Genomic DNA, 24,093 nt, shown 5'->3' on the forward strand with positions numbered 1-24,093 from the left:
ACAAATAAGTGTTAATACTCTAAATTGAGTCTCTATTTGTGTGTATATTCATATTTCTTATGTGTTTACAGTATCTGTGTTCTTTTTCTTTCCTAGGTGTGATAGTGTCTCAAACTCAGAACGCTCCTTTGAGCAGAGCTCGTCTGAATACACAGAGGATGTGTTTAGCCCGACCCCACGTATTGACTCCTTCCCCTCCCTGTTCCTTTTGGGCGGGACATCCGATCCTCCCTTTAGTGCCCCCTGTGGCCCGCTCTCTCTCTCCTCTTCTCTCTCTTCCTCTCTCTCCTCTCCCATCTCTCTGCGGCGGCCACCTGACATATTTAGATTTGATCGGCCCTTCTGTGTGAATACATCTGAGCCACAGACACCTCCTCCCCTCCCACCCAAACCTACACACCTGTCTGATCTCCACGGGATTGACGATATTGGGCGTAACCAGGTTCAGCCTGCTCTCCTCCCTCGCAGGACATCATTATCGGGAACAGAACATTTTAGGAGAGGTGAACAGCATACACACATACAAACACATAGCTGTGTTAACAAATGTACACAACATATATTGTCATTAACTCTTGAGCACGCACACATAATTATAATAGAATTAATAATAATAATAACAAACTTTATTATATATATAGCGCCTTTAAAGAGGCCTCTCAAGGCGCTTTACATAGAAAGGAAAAAAACACCGAGCTTAATACAAATAGAATAAACATGCATCTCGAAACAGCTAATGATAAAACACAGTAAATAAAATATTAATAAATTAATTGAAAAAAATAGGATCAAATAAGTTTTAAGACATGATTTAAATTCACTAAAAGACCGAACTTATCTAAGTTCTGAGGGTAGAGAGTTCTATAGTTTTGGAGCATAAGAAGAGAAGGCCCTGTCACCCATAGAGCGTAAACGAGTCTGAGGAACAGTTAAAAGACCAGATTTAGAGGAGCGGAGATCGCGCTTTGGGGTGTACAGGGTTAAAAGCTCAGACAAATATTGGGGAACCAAACCATGCAAAGCCTTGTAGGTAAGCATAAGAATTTTAAAATCAACATGAAAACTGACAGGGAGCCAGTGCAAGGATTTCAAGATAGCAGTGATGTGATCACTTCCCCTGGCCCTAGTCTGGTTTCTGGTCGCCGACATATTGCAATTTATTTAATGTAGATTTTGAGACCCCAGCAAGGAGAGCATTGCAATAATCAATGCGAGAGAAGACGAAAGTATTGATCGGCTTTTCAGCCACAGAGAATGATAACATAGGGCGCAGGCTTGCAATGAGATGATAAAAGGATGTTTTAACAGTATTTTTTACATGAGGATCAAATGACAAATTTGCATCAAATATAACACCAAGAATTCTCATTACTAAAATGCTACAGTTGAAGTCAGAAGTTTACATACACTTAGGTTGAAATCATTAAAACTATAGGTTTGGCAAGTAGTTTAGGACATCTACTTTGTGCATGACACAAGTCATTTTTCCAACAGTTGTTTACAGAAAGATTGTTTCAGATTGTTTATATCACAATTCCAGTGGGTCAGAAGTTTACATACACTAAGTTAACTGTGCCTTTAAGCAGCTTGGAAAATTCCAGAAAATGATGTCAAGCCTTTAGGCAATTAGAAAATTAGCTTCTGATAGGCTAATTGGAGTCAATTGGAGGTGTACCTATGGATGTATTTTAAGGCCTACCTTCAAACTCAGTGCCTCTTTGCTTGACAACATGGGAAAATCAAAAGAAATCAGCCAAGACCTCAGAAAAAAAAATTGTGGACCTCCACAAGTCTGGTTCATCCTCGGGAGCAATTTATAGATGCCTGAAGGTACCATGTTCATCTGTACAAACAATAGTATGCAAGTATAAACACCATGGGACCATGCAGCCATCATACAACTCAGGAAGGAGACGCATTCTGCCTCCTAGAGATGAACGTAGTTTAGTGTGAAAAGTGTAAATCAATCCCAGAAGAACAGCAAAGGACCTTGTGAAGATGCTGGAGGAAACAGGTAGACAAGTATCTATATCCACAGTAAAAACGAGTCCTATATCGACATAACCTGGAAGCCTTCTCAGCAAGGGAGAAGCCAGTGCTCCAAAACCACCATAAACAGCCAGACCGCAGTTTGCAAGTGCATATGGGGACAAAGATATTACTTTATGGAGAAATTTCCTCTGGTCTGATTACATTTTTTCTGGCCATAATGACCATCGTTATGTTTGGAGGAAAAAGGGTGAGGCTTGCAAGCGGAAGAACACCATCCCAACCGTGAAGCATGGGGGTGGCAGCATCATGTTGTGGGGGTGCTTTGCCTCAGGAGGGACTGGTGCACTTCACAAAATAGATGGCATCATGAGGAAGGAAAATTATGTGTATATATTGAAGCAACATCTCAAGACATCAGCCAGGAAGTTAAAGCTTGGTCGCAAATGGGTCTTCCAAATGGACAATGACCCCAAGCATACCCCCAAAGTTGTGGCAAAATGTCTTAAGGATAACAAATTCAAGGTATTGGAGTGGCCATCACAAAGCCCTGACCTCAATCTGATATAAAATTTGTGGGCAGAACTGAAAAAGCGTGTACGAGCAAGGATGCCTACAAACCTGACTCAGTTACACCAGTTCTGTCTGGAGGAATGGGCCAAAATTCCAGCAACTTATTGTGAGAAGCTTGTGGAAGGCTACCCAAAACGTTTGACCCAAGTTAAACAATTTAAAGGCAGTGCTGCTGTGGCAGCGGTGGCGTGGTCGAGTGTCTGTCCGGAGAGAGAGAAAGCAGTAAGTGCGCTTACACCTGAGCTAGATTATATCTAACACCTGTCTCTAATTCCTTTTGGCCCCCATCTTCAAGAGCGTGGGTGGGGGCAGGGGGCTGTGGTTGTCCGGGGTCACGGCTGGGGCTCTCTCCTGGCTGAGGAGGCTCCGGGTCGCATGCCGGTCCTCTGCTTGAGCTCGTAGGATCTTGAAGAACCAGCAATCTTTGTCTTGGCGAAGCTCAAGCAGGGATTGTTGGTGGGACTGGTGTAGGCCGGCAAGGGACTGGAGGATCTCTGCCAACTGCGAGGACTCCATGGGGCGTACTTCCTCCAACTTCAAACCCGGGTTTCGGCACCAGTGTGAAGGACTCCACAAACAGAAGGGAAGGAGGACACAGGGAAGCAGGTTTTTTCCAGACTCAGGTAAGGCTTTTAATCGGCCACTTCAATGATTTACAGCTTCACAAACTCAACAGTCTCAGAGGCACGTAGGCACTCATTAGCTTCACGAACATAAACACATCAGCTTCCATGAGCACTGTAGGCTCCCTTGTGCCAGACTCTCCCTGCCTCTCTGCTGGTGGCGTGGCCGTTTATATGCCGCTCTCCCCATGCTCACTGGAATTAGAGACAGTTGTTAGACATAATCTAGCTCAGGTGTAAGCGCCCTTACCGCTTTCTCTCTTTCTCCGGACGGATGCTCGACCATGCTCCCACTGCCACAGCTACCAAATACTAACAAATTGTGTGTAAACTTCTGATCCACTGGGAATGTGAATAAATAATTTTCTCTATTTTTATTCTGACATTTCACATTCTTAAAATAAAGTAGTGATCCTAACTGACCTAACACAGGGAATGTTTTCTACGATTAATTGTCAGGAATTGTGAAAAACTGAGTTTAAATGTATTTGGCTAAGGTGTATGTAAACTTCTGACTTCAACTGTGTGTGTATGTATATATAACACATATACAGTTGTGCTCAAAAGTTTGCATAACCTGGCAGAAATTGTGAAATTTTGGCATTGATTTTGAGTCTTTTATTTAAGGATAGTGATCATATGAAGCCATTTATCATCACATAGTTGTTTGGCTCCTTTTTAAATCATAATGATAACAGAAATCACCCAAATGGCTCTGATCAAAAGTTTACATAACCTTGAATGTTTGGCCTTGTTACAGACACACAAGGAGACACACACAGGTTTAAATGGCAATTAAAGGTTAATTTCCCACACCTGTGGCTTTTTAAATTGCAATTAGTGCATGTGTATAAATAGTCAATGAGTTTGTTAGCTCTCACGTGGATGCACTGAGCAGGCTAGATACTGAGCCATGGGGAGCAGAAAAGAACTGTCAAAAGACCTGCGTAACAAGGTAATAGAACTTTATAAAGATGGAAAAGGAGATAAAAAGATATCCAAAGCCTTGAAAATGCCAGTCAGTACTGTTCAATCACTCATTAAGAAGTGGAAAATTCAGAGATCTCTTGATGCAAAGCCACGGTCAGGTAGACCAAGAAAGATTTCAGCCACAACTGCCAGAAGGATTGTTTGGGATACAAAGAAAAACCCACAGGTAACCTCAGGAGAAATACAGGCTGCTCTGGAAAAAGATGGTGTGGTTGTTTCAAGGAGCACAATACGATGATACTTGAACTAAAATGAGCTGCATGGTCGAGTTGCCAGAAAGAAGCCTTTACTGTGCCAATGCCACAAAGAAGCCCGGTTACAATATGCCCGACAACACCTTGACACGCGTCACAGCTTCTGGCACACTGTAATTTGGAGTGACGAGACCATAATAGAGCTTTATGGTCACAACCATAAGCGCTATGTTTGGAGAGGGGTCAACAAGGCCTATAGTGAAAAGAATACCATCCCCACTGTGAAGCATGGTGGTGGCTCACTGATGTTTTGGGGGTGTGTGAGCTCTAAAGGCACGGGAAATCTTGTGAAAATTGATGGCAAGATGAATGCAGCATGTTATCAGAAAATACTGGCAGACAATTTGCATTCTTCTGCATGAAAGCTGCGCATGGGACGCACTTGGACTTTCTAGCACGACAATGACCCTAAGCACAAGGCCAAGTTGACCCTCCAGTGGTTACAGCAGAAAAAGGTGAAGGTTCTGGAGTGGCCATCACAGTCTCCTGACCTTAATATCATCTAGCCACTCTGGGGAGATCTCAAACATGCGGTTCATGCAAGACGACCAAAGACTTTGCATGACCTGGAGGCATTTTGCCAAGACAAATGGGCAGCTATAATACCTGCAAGAAATTGGGGCCTCATAGACAACTATTACAAAAGACTGCACGCTGTCATTGATGCTAAAGGGGGCAATACACAGTATTAAGAACTAAGGGTATGCAGACTTTTGAACAGGGGTCATTTCATTTTTTTTCTTTGTTGCCATGTTTTGTTTTATGATTGTGCCATTCTGTTATAACCTACAGTTGAATATGAATCCCATAAGAAATAAAAGAAATGTGTTTTGCCTGCTCACTCATGTTTTCTTTAAAAATGGTACATTTATTACCAATTCTCCAAGGGTATGCAAACTCGAGCACAACTGTATAGATTCTGTATATACACACTCACTTAGCACTTTATTAGGAACACCATCTGCCTCAAGGTTCGATGTGATGTTCATTCTGAGATTAGGACCTGTGAATTGTGACCTGGACATGTTTACATGAGATTCACTGATAAAATATAAAAAAAGGCAGTTAATTGCATTTTCCTGTTATTCTCATTAAAGTTTCCATAATGTGTCTTTATGGTTCTATCTGATATTCTCTGTTTTCATGCCCCTTTTCTAACTTTCATTGTTGCAGGAGAGTTTGATAATGCTGGAAGAAACTGGAACAAACGTCTAAGCCTCAACCTGGTAAATAAACATTCAAATATAAAATAGTCAAATGAACCTGGAGAAAGTTAAACAGATGCCCTAAATAAACATGTAGTTTGAATATTTAGAAACAGAAACCAGATGTAACATTATGTCTTGCTTAGTCTTATCTCTCTCTCTCTCTCTAGCCAATATTTCTGAATACTGCAGTTACTGAAAACCATTATGAGGATTCATATGTGCCCATGGCCTCTCCACCAATCAGCTGCTCTGATATTGCCTCAGATGGCTACATACCCATGAGCCCCTCCACTCTGCCTGTCTCCCTACCGACTAATGGCAAGTCAGAGCTGCCCTCGCCTTTGAATCTCGACATCGAGCCCCCTCCAGTCAACCGCAACCTTAAACCCAGAAGGCGGGGTAAATGTTTTTGAGTGAAAACTAATTTTTAAATACCAGGATCATTTACATTCAAAGCACATGGTACTAAAAACAGTCACAATTTAGTTTACCCAGAGGCTATGTGTTCGTAGTATTACAGCGTGCTGTTCTGTACAGCATTAGAAGAAATGATTTACTTAGAAAATAGGATTTATACACCCAAAACAGTGTTTTACACCATTCTTAGAATCAGTGGCATGTGATGGATTTTTGAAATGAGTTCAGGATTAACGACACATGGAAAACCATTTATCTTACACTTGACACTTTCAACAGGCAACAAATACCATCATCTTTTTGTATTATTACACTATTTATTAAAACCAAGTCAGATAAAGTCTACTCAAGTGTATTTAAAAACACTCTTTTTACTTTGCTTCAAAAACAATTACTGCATTATTACAGTATCAAACATTTTGTTTTTGTTTTTTACTACTAGCTGTTGTTTGGGTGAAAAACTGGCTCACTCACAGATCATCAATTTCAATTCAATTTCAGATTCAATTCAATTTCATTTTCAGTTCATTTAAAATCTGAGTGGGTGAGCTAAAAAAAATACAAACTCTGTAATTAGTCCATACATTTCCACCAGTTTGATCCATTTTAGATTATTTGCGGACTGGTTATGAACACGATAGGCAGACATTATCCCACTGACAGGGTAATCAGTCAATCACAATATTGGGGTACTGCCTCAAGTGCTTTTCATACTATTTGATCTAGTTTTTCATCAAATTTGTTTTGTTAAATTTTTGTTCTGTCAATTAGTTTCTCATCCAAATTTGTTTGCCTCATTGGAAAAAAAAGTCCCCTGCCAAGAGTGTAAACTCTACATATATAACACCTTTTCTACACACTACATATATATTGGAAGTTACGCAAATGTAGCTCAAAAACAGTATGTAATTTCATAGTTTTGTAAACATAAAGCTATTTTAAGTGTTTAGAAACACTATTGTTAGCTGCAACTGCTGTAGCTTAGCAATTGTATTAATTTACTGGATAAAAACTAGAGATGTTAACTACATCAGACAAAATAATATAGAGAAGTTGACAAAATTCTCATGACAGGCCAGATCAAAAAAGACCTTGTGACGCATGTGGAAGATGAATATGAGGAGGTTAAAATAGAGCAGAGGCTAAGTAAACTGTTGGAGAGGATAGTGATGTCATGATCACACTCTGAACCCAAATCTCTTATTCAAGCTTTGACTTTAAGTGTTGAAGTGACTATATATGACTAAATGTAGGCTATAGGTATTTCAACTGACTATATATGGACAGACAATGGGCATAGTACTTACTATTTGTGAAAGAAAGTAGTGTGCAGTTTGTGTACTGTTCACAATGTGGATGTTCTGTATGCGTGGAATTAGAGGTGTAGTCAAGACCAGACTCTCCAAGACCCAGACCAATAAAACACCCCCTAAGACCCAGACCAAGACTAGACCCCTTGAGACTCAGATCTAGACTAGACCCTTCAAGACCCAGATCCAGACCAAGACCTATCCCCAAGACCAAGACCCAGACCTGTCAGTCCAAGAACAAGGCAGTAAATTTTAATGAACCCAGATGCTGAATTTGTATTTGAAGAATCTTCTTCAAAGTTTTCAAATGGAAATTTTACCACTGCAGGCTCTGACATTTTCCAGACAGCTACGTATATAGAAAAAAACAGTCCAGTTTTACAAGGTGCCTTCATAACCCAAATGCCTAGCTATATAAATAATACAACTAAAGTGAAGTGAAGTGAATTGAATTGGTTAGTGGACAGCCTAGAAGATGTAGTTCCTAGGCTGTCCACCACAGTAGAGGTCTGCATGGCATTGGTCTGATTTTCACTGCATGTACACCCATTCCTTTTATTCCCCCACCACCCCACCCCTCAGGTGTCACAAAGCTGTTTATTCTTATACCGTAATAAAGGTAAGATAAAAAAAATAAAAAAAAGTGTCATACGGCCCTTTATTGCAGGCATCATTTTTAAAAAGAAGAAAAAAAACCTAAAGGAATGCTAATAGATTGTTAATGAAATAATATCAGTTTATCCAATAGGATCTTAATGTATTCTTAGTGGATACTTATCTAAGATGTTTTGCATCATAAATGAACACTCAAAACACAAATGGCTGCTTCACATGTTAATATTAAATGCCAAATTCATCTTTGTTAATCAAAGTTAAACCGAGAGATGGAAACTTAATTGAAAACTATTGTTGGAAAATTAAACTATTAAACAACTATGCACAAACAGAATGTTCTTCACTGACAAATAACACTGACCATCTCTGATTGAAATAAAAAAGACAAACCCTGATGTAAAACAATGGCAATAATCGAAAAGAACTGTTTGAAAGAACTGATTCGCCAGACTTCCTAAAACCATGGATATATCATGGCCTCTGTGAGTCCGCCGGTTTGTTCTATTGTGTTTACGTTCTCTCCTTCATGTGTTTCAGGTGCTGGCACGCGGAATCAGCGTTTCCACTAATGATGATGATAATAACTGAAATATAAATCATGGTTATTTTATGTTTTAATCACTGATGTATAGGCTGCAGAGTTGTGATCACAATAAACTGCTCTGTGGAAATAAAGTGAACTGAACTCAAAGCACCTCCTGAGCTGAGATGTCTGAGGACATTTACAGCACTCTCATAGATGATACTGTTCTTGAAAAAAAAAAAAATGAAAAAAATTAGAAGACTGAACAAAGAAAGAGTGAGAAACTTTTACATGTGTGTGTTCCACGAGACTGCAGGTCTCCATATAAACATACATGTGCATATACTTTTCTGTCATCTGTTCTTAATAAAATAAAGCATGTTTCTTCAAGCGCGTGTCTGTGTGTCCACGGGCAAATTATTTGTAATATTAATTTTATAATAATAATAGCCTAATAATAATATTAATAATAATAATAATAATTTAATACATGGGAAAATGAGCCAAATATCATCTTGACATTGTCAAAGGCATCAGCTATTGGCGATCACTCTGACCATCGCCGATTTCCGAGATCAACATCTGTTGGCACAACCTATAAATTAACAAAATGTTCAGACAGTCTCCTTGCTGGTTTTTCCGACACATTCAGAATCATTACCACTTTTGCCAGTGTCACTGGGGCACGCTTCGTGCGTGCGCTTGTAAAATTTATATTTAAAAGGCTCATTATTGCGGTTTAATGTTTCTCTGTTTAGTGTTAGCAATGTTACTTATAACATTCTTTCTCAGCCCTGGAACTCAAACCATTTTTTGATGCCCCCCAAAATATATACATTTAAGTAATTAAATTAATATCATAAACGTGCGACTAGTCGACTAATGGCTTAAATCAATGCCTACTAGTCGACTAGGAACATTTTTGGTCGGGGGCAGCCCTAGTAATTACTCGCCTCACTCTCTCTGCCCTATTCGGTCCTATTATGTGTTTTCTTTATTGGTTGCCAGTCTTCGCCACAGTGCCCGGATTGTGGTTAGCATCCTGTTGGTTTCTTTGTTCGCCTCGACTCTTCACCTGAGCGAACCAGTCAAGAGCTTGAAAAGACCCTGTGTTGCGTTGCCTCCTGTAATCTGTCTTCTTGGAGCTCTCATTTAGTCTGGGTCGAGTATGCCTACAATTCCTTACCATCATCTACAGGGCTATCACCCTTCCAGTGTTGCCTTGGTTACAACCCCCTCTGTTACCTGCCCAAGAACCCGATGCCCAAGTCTCGTCTGCACATGCTTTTATTCAACGGTGCCGCAGCACCTGGCGGATAGTCCCAAACCCTCCTCCGGACTGGCACATGCATTAAGAAGTCGTAGGACTGTCACCGGTCTAAGCCCCCAGCATATGTCTGCGTGCCGAAGGTCTGGTTGTCTTCCAAAGACATCCCACTCCGACTCCCCTCTCATAAGCTGGGGCTCAAACTCATCTGACCTTTTCCATCGTGAAGGTCATTAGCCTGGTGGCAGTCCGTCTCAAATTGCCCTCCTTCCTCAGTCGCATCCATCCCGTGTTTCACGTCTCCAGAATTAAACCTGTCATTCGGTCCAATTTACATCCCCTCCACACCCGTCCCACCTCCACGTCATTTTAGTGGAGGGCGCTCCGGCTTATTCCGTCAAGCGGTTTCTCGACATCAGACGCAGGGGCAGAGGGATTCAGTACCTGGTGGACTGGGAGGGTTATGGGCCTGAGGAGAGAAGCTGGGTCCTGGCTCAGGACATTCTGGAATGTGCCCTCATTGATCAGTTCCATGACTTCGTCATGGTAACTCTTCTGGGGACTCCAGGAGGTGTCCCTGAAGGGGGTACTGTCATGGTCTCTGTGTGTCCGCCGGTTTGTTCTATTGTGTTTACGTTCACTCCTTCATGTGTTTCAGGTGCTGCTGGCACACGGAATCAGTGTTTCCACGGGAACCTTGATTGTTTCCATGAGAACACTGATCATGCCAACTTTCAGTTGGCTGTCGGCACCTGCTCCTTGTTTGTTTCCTGACAACTAACCCCACTCTGTTTTGTGTTCATTGCTAGATTGTTGTTGTGTGTGTAGTTACTCACCTCGCCTCTCTTCCCTAGTTGGTCCTGCTACGTGTTTTCTCTATTGGTTGCCAGTCTTCGCCGCAGTGCCTGGATTGCGGTTACCATCCTGTTGGTTTCTTCGCTCACCTCGACTCATCACCTGAGGATTTCTCATCGGTTTTCCCTCTACACTGCCACAACACACTCACGCCTATGAACACATGAAACATTCTCCTCCAGAGGATTCCTTGCGGATCTCCGCTCCACACTACCATGACGCGTTCACGCCTACGAACACACTCTCCTCCAGAGGATTCCTCGCGGATTTGCGATCCACATTACCACAACGCACACAAGCCAACGAACACACTCTCCATCTCCACGCTGCAGTCGGTGCCGGGTTCCCTCACGCTTCGCCAGCTCAGCTGTGTTTGATTATTGTTAATAAATTCTGTTAACTTTGTCTTTACACTTGGATTTCTGGTCTCATCCTTGACAGGGTAACTGAGAATTGTGTTTCTTACAGCGAGACAGACAGCTTGACCTCGACCCTCGTGACTTTTTATTAAAAAGTTTTCAATATTGATCTATTTCTGACTATTTTACTTCAGAAAACATTAATTCATCCACTGGAGTCTTATGGATTACTTTTATGCTGCCTTAATGTGCTTTTTAGAGCTTCAAAAATTTGGCACCCATTCAACTTGAATTTTATGGACCTACAGAGCTGAAATATTCTTTCAAAAATCCTTGTTTGTGTTCTGCTAAAGAAAGAAAGTCATACACATCTGAGATGGCATGAGGGTGAGTAAATGATGAGAGAATTTTCATTTTTGTGTGAACAATTCCTATAGGTCACCAGCACAGAAGAAATCCGCTCAGCGCGAGCTCTTAGACTTAGAGTTCTGCTGCTGCACTCTCGCGAATGATCTCATTATAAACAACGTAATTTACTGATGCATAGAATGGCAATGAACTAATTCAGAAACACAGAAACGCAAGGTTATCTAAGCTTGTTCGGAATAATGTGTAGCTACATGAAAAATACGGCATGAAATAAATTTTTATTAATAAATATTATTAATAGTGATTACAATATCAAGGGAAATAATCTTCAATTAAGATTTTAGTCATACTTGTGCAGCCCTACTACCGCCAACAACTCGTAAGAACACTGGCCACTTCCACTTACAACTCCCGCAGCGTAAAAGCTTATTGGGTCCCACGGCTACCGCAAGTAAAGTCATGGCCTCTACATGGCAGTTATAACCATACATCACTAATGGTTGCTTTGTGTTGCTAGATTATAGTTCTTGCACTTACAATTAATTCTCAGTAATGAAGATGCCATGCCAACTAACGGTTAATATAATTATCACATTTAGTACATTGGTAAATACACTGCTGGTCTTGAGTAAGACCATAATCCGAGACCAAGATCCAGACCAAGACTTTAAGTGTTGAGACCCAGACCCAGACACTGAGTAACGAGACCAAGATCCAGACCAAGACTGTGTTTATATGGTCTCAAGACGTATTGAGACCAAGACCACAAGATCAAGACCCCAACTCTGCGTGGAATACCTGGATTACTTACAACATTTGACAAAATGTTTACTATACAACCATAGCCTACTCTGCTGTATCCCAAAATAGTAAATACACTTAAACTTGACCTGAAATTAACCTCTTTTGTTTTGCATTTCTTTCCTTTAGGTAATATAACAACGTGGCATATTACAGTTTCAAACATTTATTGTTGCATACTGTTTTACATGCTATTTTTTTCTAAATAGTAGATAGGATGCAGTGTATAGTATGAAGTATGCTAGTATTGCATTCCAAACATAGCTAGAATAGTTTAAAGGAAAAATGTAATTATTTTTAAATGAAAAATAATTTAGTCACTCTCATTTTATTCCAAAGCCATACGGCTTTCTTTTTATCATTTTAGGATGAACTACCCCTTTAAGTGTGTTTGCCAAATCTTTGTCAAAAACAGACATGAGACAGGAAGTATGTGATGTCTGTAAAGACATAAATCATGAACCAAAGACACCATTGTGTCTTAAGTGGAGGTAAAGAATTCCTACAGGTCATGCTCCTTCACACAGAGGAAATACCTAATTAAACTCAGTGAAACTGTGTGTGTGTGTGTGTGTGTGAATGAGTGGAAGAAGATCATTAGAGTTTGAGTATTCTGCATTCTGTTTGGTCCCACAGCACGGCCGCCACCCTTAGACCTGCGAGGCTTGTCCACAATCTCTGAATGTCCGTTCCTCGTCCCCCTCACATGCAACATGACAGAACCCAGGTGAGATGTGCACAAAACTGAACTATGAAACACTCAAACTCAAAATCACAGAACAAAATGACCCCAAAAGGATTCTCAACACTCTGCTCCTCTTCTCAGCCACTTCTGTCTCTTTGATTCTCTTTCCATTTTTGTGTCTTCGTATCTTAAATCTTACTTACTTACATTTTCCACGTTCCTCTTCCATGTGCCACAACCCCTTCGACACAAATGTTTTCTTGTTTAAATATATTTATTTGTAAATTGTAAGCAGTGTTGGATGTAATCCAATTACAAAGTAATTAGTTACTGTAATCTAATTACTTTGACAAAAATTGTAGTTTAATGCATTAAATTTTGAATTCTTGTAATCAGATTACAGTTACAGACTTTCAATAAATGTAATTACTTATAAGTACATTATAGGTTAATGATAATTTCTAATATATTATTTATGTAGAATACATGAATTCTGTTCCCATAACGTGTCATTGTGAAGGAGAAATGTGAGGTGCTGAGTGTATGACTTGTGTGTAACAATGAACAAGAAAGAAATATAGACATTATTTTGAATCTGTTGAGTGAAAAAGTGTTTTAAAAAGTAACCTAAAAGTGACGTTTTTAGTAATGTGATTACTTTTTCAATGAAGTAATTAGTGAAGTAATCTGATTTCCATTTTAGAGAAATTAGTAATTTGTAGTGGATTACTATTTTTAAGGAACTTACCCAACACTTATTGTAAGATAGCGCTTCACAAGTGTCCATGTTCGTATACCTGTATTTTAATCTTGACATGTTTTTGTGCCGGTCTTTGTTTATTTTGTCTCTAGCACATCACTTCAGTGTATTCCTTTGGACAGGCAGCGGGGGTGGGCTTTAAATAGCCCAGAACAGGAAGAGAGCATAACAACGATGGTAACATGACTTTCTTTTGAACTCATCCTTCCTTTATCACTCCGTTTCCCTTTGAAAAGCGAGAGGGCAATAGAGAGACAAGCAAAAAGAAAGAGTGAGAAAATAAAAGAAACAGGAAAACAACAGTAAGGTCGCAGGGCTGCGAAGCTTGAAATGTTGCAAACAAAATAGACAATTCATTAAACATTAATTAAACAGGTGCACTTAGTTTTTATATTTGTTCGCTGACCAACAGTCGTCTCGGAATTTACACTGACACCTATTAGCAAGTATGCAGAATCATGCACAAGCAAAGGTTTTTGATTACCTCTCCACTGTAGAAATTCACTGTTTGCAAAAGTACAATCAAAAGTGTCCAATAATATGGAGCTAACTGAGATCAAGTGAGTAATATTCTGCTAGTCATGTGATCTCAACATTGAAGCAGTCCAACTTTTCAGCCACTGACATGACTGGAGTTTTCATTTTGTGTCCGGGGCGGAGAGTGGCATGCAAATTCCACTCGCCAATCCTCATTGGCCTTTTCTATTTTAAGCAAAGGTGATTGGGGCTCGCAAGATCAAACCCCTAGTCTCACTACATTGACACAACGTGGAGTGAGTGACAGACAGGGAACTGGTGTTGAGTGGGTAGAATTCAATGAAGCTGTCAGCTGAGGACATGTGAGGTGTCTATTTCTCAAACTAGAGATTCTGATGTACTTATGCTCTTGTTTAGTTGTACATCTGACCTTCCACACCTCTTTCTGTCCTTGTTAGAGCCAGTTGTCCTTTGTCTTCGAAGATTTAGTGTACACCTTTGTATGAAATCTTGAGTTTTTTGGCAATTTCAAGCATTGAATAGCCTTCATTCCTCAAAACAATGATTGACTGACAAGTTTCTTGAGAAAGATGTTTATTTTTTGTCATTTTTGACCTAATAGTGACCTTAAGACATGCCAGTCTATTGCATACTGTGGCAACTCAAAAACAAACACAAAGACAGTGCTAAGCTTCATTTAATGAACCAAATAGATTTAAATTGTGTTTGATATAATGGCAAGTGATTTTCTAGTACCAAATTAGCAATTTAGCATGATTACTAAAGGAAAAGGTGTTGGAGTGATGGCAAAACAAGAAACGTCCCTTTTTCAGGACACTGTATTTTGAAGATAATTTTGTAAAAATCCAAATAACTTTACAGTTCTTTATTGTAAAGGGTTTAAACAATATTTTCCATGCTTGTTCAATGAACCATAAACAATTAATGAATATGCACCTGTGGAACGGTCATTAAGACACTAACAGCTTACAGATGGGAGGCAATTAAGGTCACAGTTATAAAAACTTAGGACACTAAAGAGACCTTTCTACTGACTCTGAAAAACACCAAAAGAAAGATGCCCAGGGTCCCTGCTCATCTGCGTGAACTTGCCTTAGGCATGCTGCATGGAGGCATGAGGACTGCAGATGTGGCCAGATGTGGTAATAAACTGTAATGTCCGTACTGTGAGACGCCTAAGACAGCTCTACAGGGAGACAGGAAGGACAGCTGATCGTCTTCGCAGTGGCAGACCACGTGTAACAACACCTGCACTGGATCGGTTCATCTGAATATCACACCTGCGGGACAGGTACTGGATGGCAACAATAATTGCCTGAGTTACACCAGGAATACACAATCCCTCCATCAGTGCTCAGACTGTCCGCAATAGGCTGAGAGAGACTGGACTGAGGGCTTGTAGGCCTGTTGTAAGGCAGGTCCTTACCAGACATCACCTGCAACAATGTTGCCTATGGGCACAAATTCACCTTCGCTGGATCAGCAGGACTAGCAAAAAGTGCTCTTCACTGACGAGTCGCAGTTTTGTCTCACCAGGGGTGATGGTCAGACTCACGTTTATCGTCGAAAGAATGAGCGTTACACCGAGGCCTGTACTCTGGAGTGGGATCGATTTGGAGGTGGAGGGTCCATCGTGATCTGGGGCAGTGTGTCACAGCATCATCAGACTGAGCTTGTTGTCAGGCAATCTCAATGCTGTGCGTTACAGGAAAGACATCCTCCTCCCTCATGTGGTACACTTCCTGCAGGCTCATCCTGACATGATCCTCCAGCATGACAATGCCACCAGCCATACTGCTTGTCCTGTGTGGGATTTCCTGCAAGACAGGAATGTCAATGTTCTGCCATGGCCAGCAAAGAACCCGGATCTCAATCCCATTGAGCACGTCTGGGACCTGTTGGATCGGAGGGTGAGGGCTAGGGCCTTTCCCCCCAGAAATGTCGGGGAACTTGCATGTGCCTTGGTGGAAGAGTGGGGTAACATCTCTCAGCAAGAACTGGCAAATCTGGTGCAGTCCATGAAGAGGAGATGCACTGTAGTACTTAATGCAGCTGGTGGCCACACCAGATACTGACTGTTACTTTTGTTCCCCCCTTAGTTCAGGGACACATTATTCCATTTCTGTTAGTCACATGTCTGTGAAACTTGTTCAGTTTATGTCTTAGTTGTTGAATCTTTTTATGTTCATACAAATATTTACACATGCTAAGTTTGATGAAAATAAAAGCAGTTGAAAGTGAGAGGACATTTCTTTTTTTGCTGAGTTATATATATATATATATATATATATATATATATATATATATACAGTATATATAATCATTAGCAAGGGCATAAGATGAAGACTCCAGTCATATCAGCTGCATAATAAAGCAATTTTATTCGACATAGAGAGAGTCCCTTTATGGGGGCCGCCATGTTGGGATCACATGACAGGCCAAATAGTACTTGCTTAATCTTAGTAGCCACCCTGTTATTGGACATTTTCACACATGGATTAAATTAATCATGGCAGACAGAGAAAAGTGAATTTCTATCATGGCATCGGTAACTTAAAACTATTGCTTATAAATGATACTGCATCCAAGCCAGAGTAAGTTGTATCAGTGTAAGTCCAAGACAACATAAACCAAAATATCTGTATACCTTTAATAAAAGGTAGTTGTTGCATCCGCATATGACAATACAAGTAATATACAGTATATTTCATATTAAAAAAAGTGTATAAGATATTTCTCTCATTGTGTAATGTGAGAAGTCTTTAGGAAGCGCCACACCATCTACTCACCTTAATATGCAAAACAGCATTCATATCAGAAAATCAGCCGAATATCACATGTCAGTGTTGCACTGTGGTTATATTTGTGTATTGACATGGAAGTGTGTGTGCATGTTTGTTCAGGACCCTGGTCTAACTCCCTGGATGAGGTGTTCCAAGTTAGATTACTTGTCACTTGACTTCAACTCCGCCTCCCCCTCACCTGACCAAAAGGTTAGTGGTAAACACTGAAAAAAAAGGTCAAACTGTTAAAATTTTTCACTTACATTATACTGACAATATCATTTGTAAAAAAAAACAATAAAAAAAAAACAACTAATAACTGTATTATACTGAAGAATTTTGTTTTTACAACTTAGAATTTGAACCCCACTGTATGGTTCACTGTATGATTACCATATTCAAATTCCATGGTATTTAAATTATATTACTCTTTTAAAATGAGTCTTCGGGCAGCAAAAACAATGATTCAGCATTACTTGCACCTGCCACTGTTGCTTTGTCACCACTCAGCTTTAAACATGACATGGCATAAATCTGCATGCATGCTTCTTGCAGGAACCTTATTTTCTCTGATACTGATGTGCCATGTTAGTTCCTGTTGTGATGGTTTGTTGGTATGGTATTCTTGATGTTTTCAGAAGCCATTGATGGCAGACGATTACAAGGTGGATTACGTGAAGGTGGATGAGAAGAAGACACAGGCTTTACAGAGCACCAAGATTGAGTGGAAGGGTGTTCGTCAGTCAAAAACCTGAAGCCTTCAGGGGGGAAAAAAAGAATCAATTTAAATTATTACATGGTTCAAAACTTGACTTGACCTCATCGGCTACAATTTCAGGTACATTTTGGTCTTTACACGGCTGTGAAAAAGAAGTAAAACAACCCAGTAAGGAGTTGGATGTGAAACCTTCAAAATGGCAGATTATTCAGGAAGTTATTCCAGAATAAAAGACCCACTGTCAAAATCCTACCCCTCTTGGACCCCAAGGGTTAGCCGTTTGTAATGCCTGATCAAAAAGCTCTCTACAAATGTTTGCTGTATTATGTTTAAAAAAAAAAAGAAAAAATGAAAAGAAAAGACAATAAGAGAACAGTATGAAAGGTTTGCAAGCTAATCGGTTAAGAGGTATTCTAAGCAATCAGGCTAATCATTTAGCGGTGTGCTATGCTATCAGGCTAATCGGTTAGGTGTTTAGCGGGTAGTATTTGGCATGACAACGTAAGTAGTCTTTTTAAATCTGAATGGAGAATGAGAGCCAAACAATGCTCATAGCATGAATCGCATTTGAAAAAAACATTCACAGGAGCTTGAATTAGCGAATTTACCAAATTGTGACCAAATTTATACACACTCCATCTGAGACTTTTTATAACACAAATAATTTATTCATTGAGGGTTCATTATGGATTATTTGAAAAACTAAAAACAGTACAGAGCCATTTTTATGGTACTTCCTGGGACATTTATTTTGAAATAATTCCCTGAATATAACAGCACACTGTTTTACATCATTGATGTATGCGACACAGATGTCACATAGCCTCTTTATAAATTCTGAAAAAATATTTTCAAAGGTGTCATGAAGTTTTATGTGGATATTGGGATTGTTACATGTCATGATGTGTACAATCACTTAAAAGTGTCACAGAATGTGTCTCTTGCACTGGTTTCAAACACCCTTGAGACCATGTTTAACGTAGACTCATTCTACTACAATATTTTTCATGAAAGTCGGACCACTGTAGACTATTGGAACCACACACTGTGATTGCACACTGGAAGTTTCAAGAATCAAGATGTCAAAACTCTGAAGGAAGTAGCTGTTTTTTAAAAGGGAACTCTTGTAGATCTGCCTTTTCTTTTTTAAGACTGAATGTTGAGTGAATATTGAATGTTTAATGTTTGACTACTGTCATATTATTGACCTAAAAGGGTTATGAAGGGATGTCAACATTTGTGAGAATGTATTTTTTACTGTTGACTTTGGCTGGTTTACTTTTATGAGGCATTACGTATGTATTTTTGTGTTGTAGAATTCTAGTGCCATGTCATGCTATGCTGATGACACTGTTATGTCATTTTTATGGTAGTCAAATTTTACCTTTGCAATACTGAAAAGAGCATAAAGATCTCATGGGAAATTATCACTGTGACATCATTCGTTTCCCACCAATTCTGATATTTTTCAGTGTACGCTTTGTGTCTCATGAAGTAATAAAAAAACACAAGAGTGAGAGTGAAATAAAAGAGTGAATGAGTTAGTGATATAGAGAGAGTGTGTGTGTTTCTGAAATTTAGAGACCTTACTAACCTGTGTGAATCAATGGATGTCTATCCATTAGCAGGTAATAAATTATTGTGATGCATATTGAACACAAATCACTTTAAAACAATTCAGCTGAATAAACTAAAAAATTTAAAAACTCAGTAAGAGTCTTCTTTAAACTGTTTTTTTCTGTCTCTCTCTCTCTCTGAAAGGCAGGGGAAAATTCAGAATTACAATTTTCACATACATGTGGTATACACTCACTGAGCACTTAATTAGGAACACCTGTACACCTACTTATTCATGCGATTAATCATCCAATCGTGTGACAGCAGTGCAATGCATGAAATAATTCAGATACGGGTCAGGAGCTTCAGTTAATTTGTAGATGAGAGACGTCAACAGAGAATGGCCAGACTTGTTTGAGCTGACAGAAAGTCTACATTAACTCGGATAACACCTCTGTACAATTGTAGTGAGCAGAATAGCATCTCAGAATACAAAACATGTAGAACCTTGAGGTGGATGGGCTATATCAGCAGAAACATCAGACATTTTATTAGGACCATAGTGTTTTTAATAAAGTGCTCAGTGAGTGTATATTAATTAATAGTTCTAAATCAAAGTTCTGGAAAGGCACATTCATCTAATCTTGAAATCACCCCTAGACTGTACTGTATAAAGGCTCACACATCTCTCCAGCAACAATTCTTTCTGCATCCCTACTCCACCTTTATTTAAAAAAAAAATTTACACAAAAAATATTTGACTGTTTTTAAGATTTACACTTCATTTCAATTTCATAACAAAATTCCATCAAATTGAATTGAGCAATCTTTAACAAAATTAAATGAATTGTATTAATTAATTTTTTTCAAAGATTACTCTATTCAATTTGAGTGTAATATACATTCACTTCCATTTATCTATTAACATTTTTTTAACGCGTGTCAAGTCTCTCGCTCAAGACCATTAATAAAACAACAGTGAGGTTCCGGAAGTAAAAAATCCCATAAATTGTTTCCATAAACGAATTGATGTTCAACGGTAACTTATTAACCTTTAAAGACGACCTACTGTGAGCTCTGAGGTTGTTCATCGATGGTACTGTATATGCCTTAGTTGAAGCCATCAGTTCGCGTTATTTCAACTTCATTGTTTTAAAATCCTGTTTAATAGCAGGCAATTCCTGGTAAACAACTACTCTACTACAACTACCCATGTTCCAGCAGAGAGATCCACCAATCAGAGAACTGCGGCCAACAAAGCCCGCCAAATAAGTCCAGGTGTGACCGCCTACTTCCATGACGCACTGTGAATGACGCAATCAAGTCACTCTCCCTTCACCCTCAAACTACATTTATATTTGTGTGTGTGTGTGTATATATATATATATATATATATATATATATATATATATTTTGTAGTAAACCTAAAATATATTGTTTCTATACTTATAATTAACAAAGTAACAGTTTTATATATTTCCGTCATTTTATTCCAATTACATCAATTGCCTTGCTTGTAGTTCGCGCCCTCTTGAAAGATGGCAAGTACACAGTCTTTTACTGTTGCCTTCTTGTCTGATTTTCAAATACATTTTTGCTTCAAATCAAAGTTTGTAATGTTGTGATTTATCTTGGTTGGTTTGGTTCATGGCTTACAACTCTTTTATGAAGGATTTTATGAAAAGCCTACAGAAGAAAACAAATGGGAAAAAAACTTCCGGAACCCAAACGGCTGAAAGAGTGGCACTCTGTTGCAGAGAGGAGGCCAAACCAGTTTAACCATTTAGTGTACCGTTATCTCAAGAATATATGAACTTATATGAATTTCTATTTTTCAAAGACTCTGTTTTCTCAGTTCCATCTTCTGTGTTTTTTTGGGGGTTGCTCAATTCCCAGTGTGGAATGCTCAATTCCCAGTGTGCTTTTAAATCCTCATGGTGACGTAGTGATTCGCCTCAATCTGGGTGGCAGAGGATGAATCCCAGTTGCCTCCGTGTCTGAGACCATCAACCCGCGCATCTTATCACGTGGCTTGTTGAGCGCGTTGACACGGAGACATAGTGCATGTGGAGGCTTCACGCTATTCTCCGCAGCATCTGTGCTCAACACACCACGCGCCCCACTGAGAACGAACCACATTATAGCAACCACGAGGAGGTTACCCCATGTGACTCTACCCACCCTAGCAACCGGGCCAATTTGGTTGCTTAAGAGACCTGGCTGGAGTCACTCATCACACCCTGGGATTTGAACTAGCGAACTCCAGGGGTGATAGCCAGCGTCTTTTACCACTGAGGTACCCAGGCCCCTATTTCTGTTTGTTTTTTTCTCTCTAAATGGACAACAAAATATTTCATCAAACAGCTGCTCAGAATAAAACACTAAGGTGCCAGCTTACAAACATATATTTACACAACTGATTTCACTGTAATGTAACAAGCATTGCCTTGAGGTATGACTTTGTTTGATAACTAACTAGATTCGTACAAAATGCAAAATTCAATGCCACATTGATTGGGTGTTGTAGGTGGTTGCCAGGATACTACAATAAGGTTGTTAAAGTGCTATGGGAATTCAACTTTACATTACACTCTATAAGCTCTCTTTAAAGTGGATATTCCTTCAACAAAGTTAATAACATTTATATTGTAATTAATTTGAAATACCCTTTAAATATAATTATTCCTTTTTTTTAAATGCAACCAGCATCACTGTGAATATTGTACAATTTTGTAAACAGAAGGCACCAAATAAAACCAGAAGAAGCATGTATTCAGTTCAACTCTGTTGTATCCATAATTAAGTTTATTATGAAATAATGTTCTTATTTCAATCAGATCACCAAATCAAAAATATTAAACCAATACTTTCCTTTGTAACATAATAATAGTTTCATGTGGCACTTAGTACACGTGTGACATATTTCTTCCACACTGTCCTCTTACGTTTATTTTTGATGCCCTTAAGGGTCTTTAAAACTCCAGCAGAAACTCTAAAATATAGAAAGAGGATCAAGATGGGGAAAAAAAAAAAAATCACACTATAATATAATAATGATTTATAGCAATACTTTAAATATTGTGATTGGACTAAATACTATCTTTTGAAAGTTATCAGACAAAACCCGAATATACCATAAATAAAATTTTGCACAAGTCCCTTTAATGTGGGAAAAAATAAATATACATATACTGTATATAGATAATCAAAAACAACAAAAGGAAAATGGAAACGCTATGTCATGCTAATCCTAGCAGCGATAACCAAATTTAACTGACTTAATTTTCGCCTGAGAAGTCACATGGATAAAACAGCTCATGGGGTTGGCATTCGCACATGCCAATGCACCTGTTCGAGGAAAATTTGGCAACCAGACTATTTTGGCATGTTAGAGATGAATCGGCACGTCACGCAGAGGTTGATCAGCAGGATTAAAGTCATCCTATTCCATGGATCATCGATCCCGTCCATAAAAACAGATATTTGGAGGATTCTTAAAATGAAGACAGGGCTTAGAAATGGTATTATTTTCACATTATCAGTAAACAACGGATCATGTTTCCTGGTTTGATGTCAGATTGTGCTGACGATGAGAGAGAGGAAACAGTGGTGAGGGTAAAGACTGAGACCTCGGGATTATCAAGGCTCTGACGTAAACAAGCTACAAGAGGTCTACAGTCCTACAGGACTGTTGAGGGCAGAACAGTTCCTCTTACGGGTTTCTCTGGTCTTTAAAGCTGATATTACCAAACTGTAGTTTTAGCAGGGTTCGGAAAGCTCCATCGAACCAAAATGATCCAAGGCTTGATTGATTCTGAAGACTTTTCGCCTATTTTTGTTTTGTATGTGTTGGTTTCTCTGAATTTCAACGCTATTTTGTGGAGATATCCATATTTCCAGTAGACCACAACTTGCGTGACCATTTTGCAGAGTGTGAAACACTGTTCTTTGAAACTTCAACCCGTACGAACAGAATTACACAAATAAAAATATCTGCAATGAACTGTGTATATTTTCATGCAAAACAAACTAAAGAGTGCAGCAGGATCCATCCAAGGAGAAATTGTCCAGGAAAAATAAAGCTCGAGTTTTCACCAGGTTTGAACTGTTAAAAACACATGATAATGTGGAGTATAAGAGAAAAAGAGAGATTGGGTGAGAGAATGCCCCGAATAGTCACAGTGCACGGAGGAACACTAGGGCAGCGCTAGACAGCAGAGTCATTATGGTGGTTTAGTGCTTTAAAAAATTCATTCCCTTGATTTGTGTATGGAGAAAAAAGAAACCGTAAGAGACTTTTCTTATTTCATAATTTAAAACCTCTTTAAGAGGAGTGATAAAATGTGGTTGGGTTTTACCTGTGTGTTTGTATGATCGTGTGTGTTTAATTGTAGTGAATTACAATATGTAGTGTGCAGAGCTCTGTGCAACCAGCCCGGCAAGGTGTCCCCGTAACCCCAGTAAAACAAATATGCCTGGTAAACCCCAGTAAAGCGAGGTTCATCTTCTCTCCTGTAGTTTGTGTCGGTCCTCTTAAAGTCCGCAGGATATATCTTAAATAGAATAGTGCTTTCCAGATATACAGAGGCCAGTGTCTTCAACCCCTGGTGGATGTGTGTTTTATTTTTTAAAGGGAGCTAACCGACTGAAGTTCTGCCAGAAGGGGGATGTGCTGCGTTTGGGCTCATATTCGTATCCGTCGGCCTGTCCATAGCCGTCAGGGAGGAGATACTGCCCGGGGTTCATGGGGTCCAAAGGAGGTGGGTATGCTGGGGGGACTGACCGACCCACACCTGAGGAGAAACACACAAGTGAATTCACACTACTGCTAATGCACATGTTTTGTCAGGTAGCCTAAAAATGACTAAACCCACCTGAAAACATTAGATTTGACCAATGAAAGTAATTTTTAAGGGTTATATCAAGTATTAATTGATCT

The 24,093-nt window shown here is 39.4% G+C and overlaps 2 protein-coding genes across 5 annotated transcripts in view; one reads left to right on the forward strand and one right to left on the reverse strand.

Annotated features, from left to right (window-relative positions):
* The window catches only part of LOC127419751 (GRB2-associated-binding protein 3-like), a 58,190-nt gene extending 38,883 nt beyond the window's left edge, over positions 1-19,307 (forward strand). Inside the window, exons 4-10 of one of the 2 annotated variants that reach the window (XM_051661449.1) lie at positions 97-503; positions 5,603-5,655; positions 5,805-5,955; positions 12,790-12,880; positions 13,691-13,775; positions 17,000-17,089; positions 17,518-19,307. In XM_051661449.1, coding sequence (XP_051517409.1) covers positions 97-503; positions 5,603-5,655; positions 5,805-5,955; positions 12,790-12,880; positions 13,691-13,775; positions 17,000-17,089; positions 17,518-17,634 — 994 coding nt within the window. In that variant the 3' untranslated portion in view covers positions 17,635-19,307. Of the gene's footprint in view, positions 1-96; positions 504-5,602; positions 5,656-5,804; positions 6,037-12,789; positions 12,881-13,690; positions 13,776-16,999; positions 17,090-17,517 lie in introns of both variants that reach the window. The other variant, XM_051661441.1, reaches the window with a different exon arrangement.
* Positions 19,308-19,463: 156 nt separating this feature from the next.
* Positions 19,464-24,093, reverse strand: part of LOC127419758 (rho guanine nucleotide exchange factor 9-like) — a 54,638-nt gene continuing 50,008 nt past the window's right edge. For all 3 annotated transcript variants that reach the window (XM_051661472.1, XM_051661465.1, XM_051661481.1), the window contains one exon: positions 19,464-23,947. In XM_051661472.1, the coding sequence (XP_051517432.1) occupies positions 23,775-23,947 (173 nt within the window). In that variant the 3' untranslated portion in view covers positions 19,464-23,774. The remainder of the gene's footprint in view (positions 23,948-24,093) is intronic.

Source organism: Myxocyprinus asiaticus, chromosome 3 (assembly GCF_019703515.2).
Source record: "Myxocyprinus asiaticus isolate MX2 ecotype Aquarium Trade chromosome 3, UBuf_Myxa_2, whole genome shotgun sequence".
NCBI lineage: Eukaryota > Metazoa > Chordata > Actinopteri > Cypriniformes > Catostomidae > Myxocyprinus > Myxocyprinus asiaticus.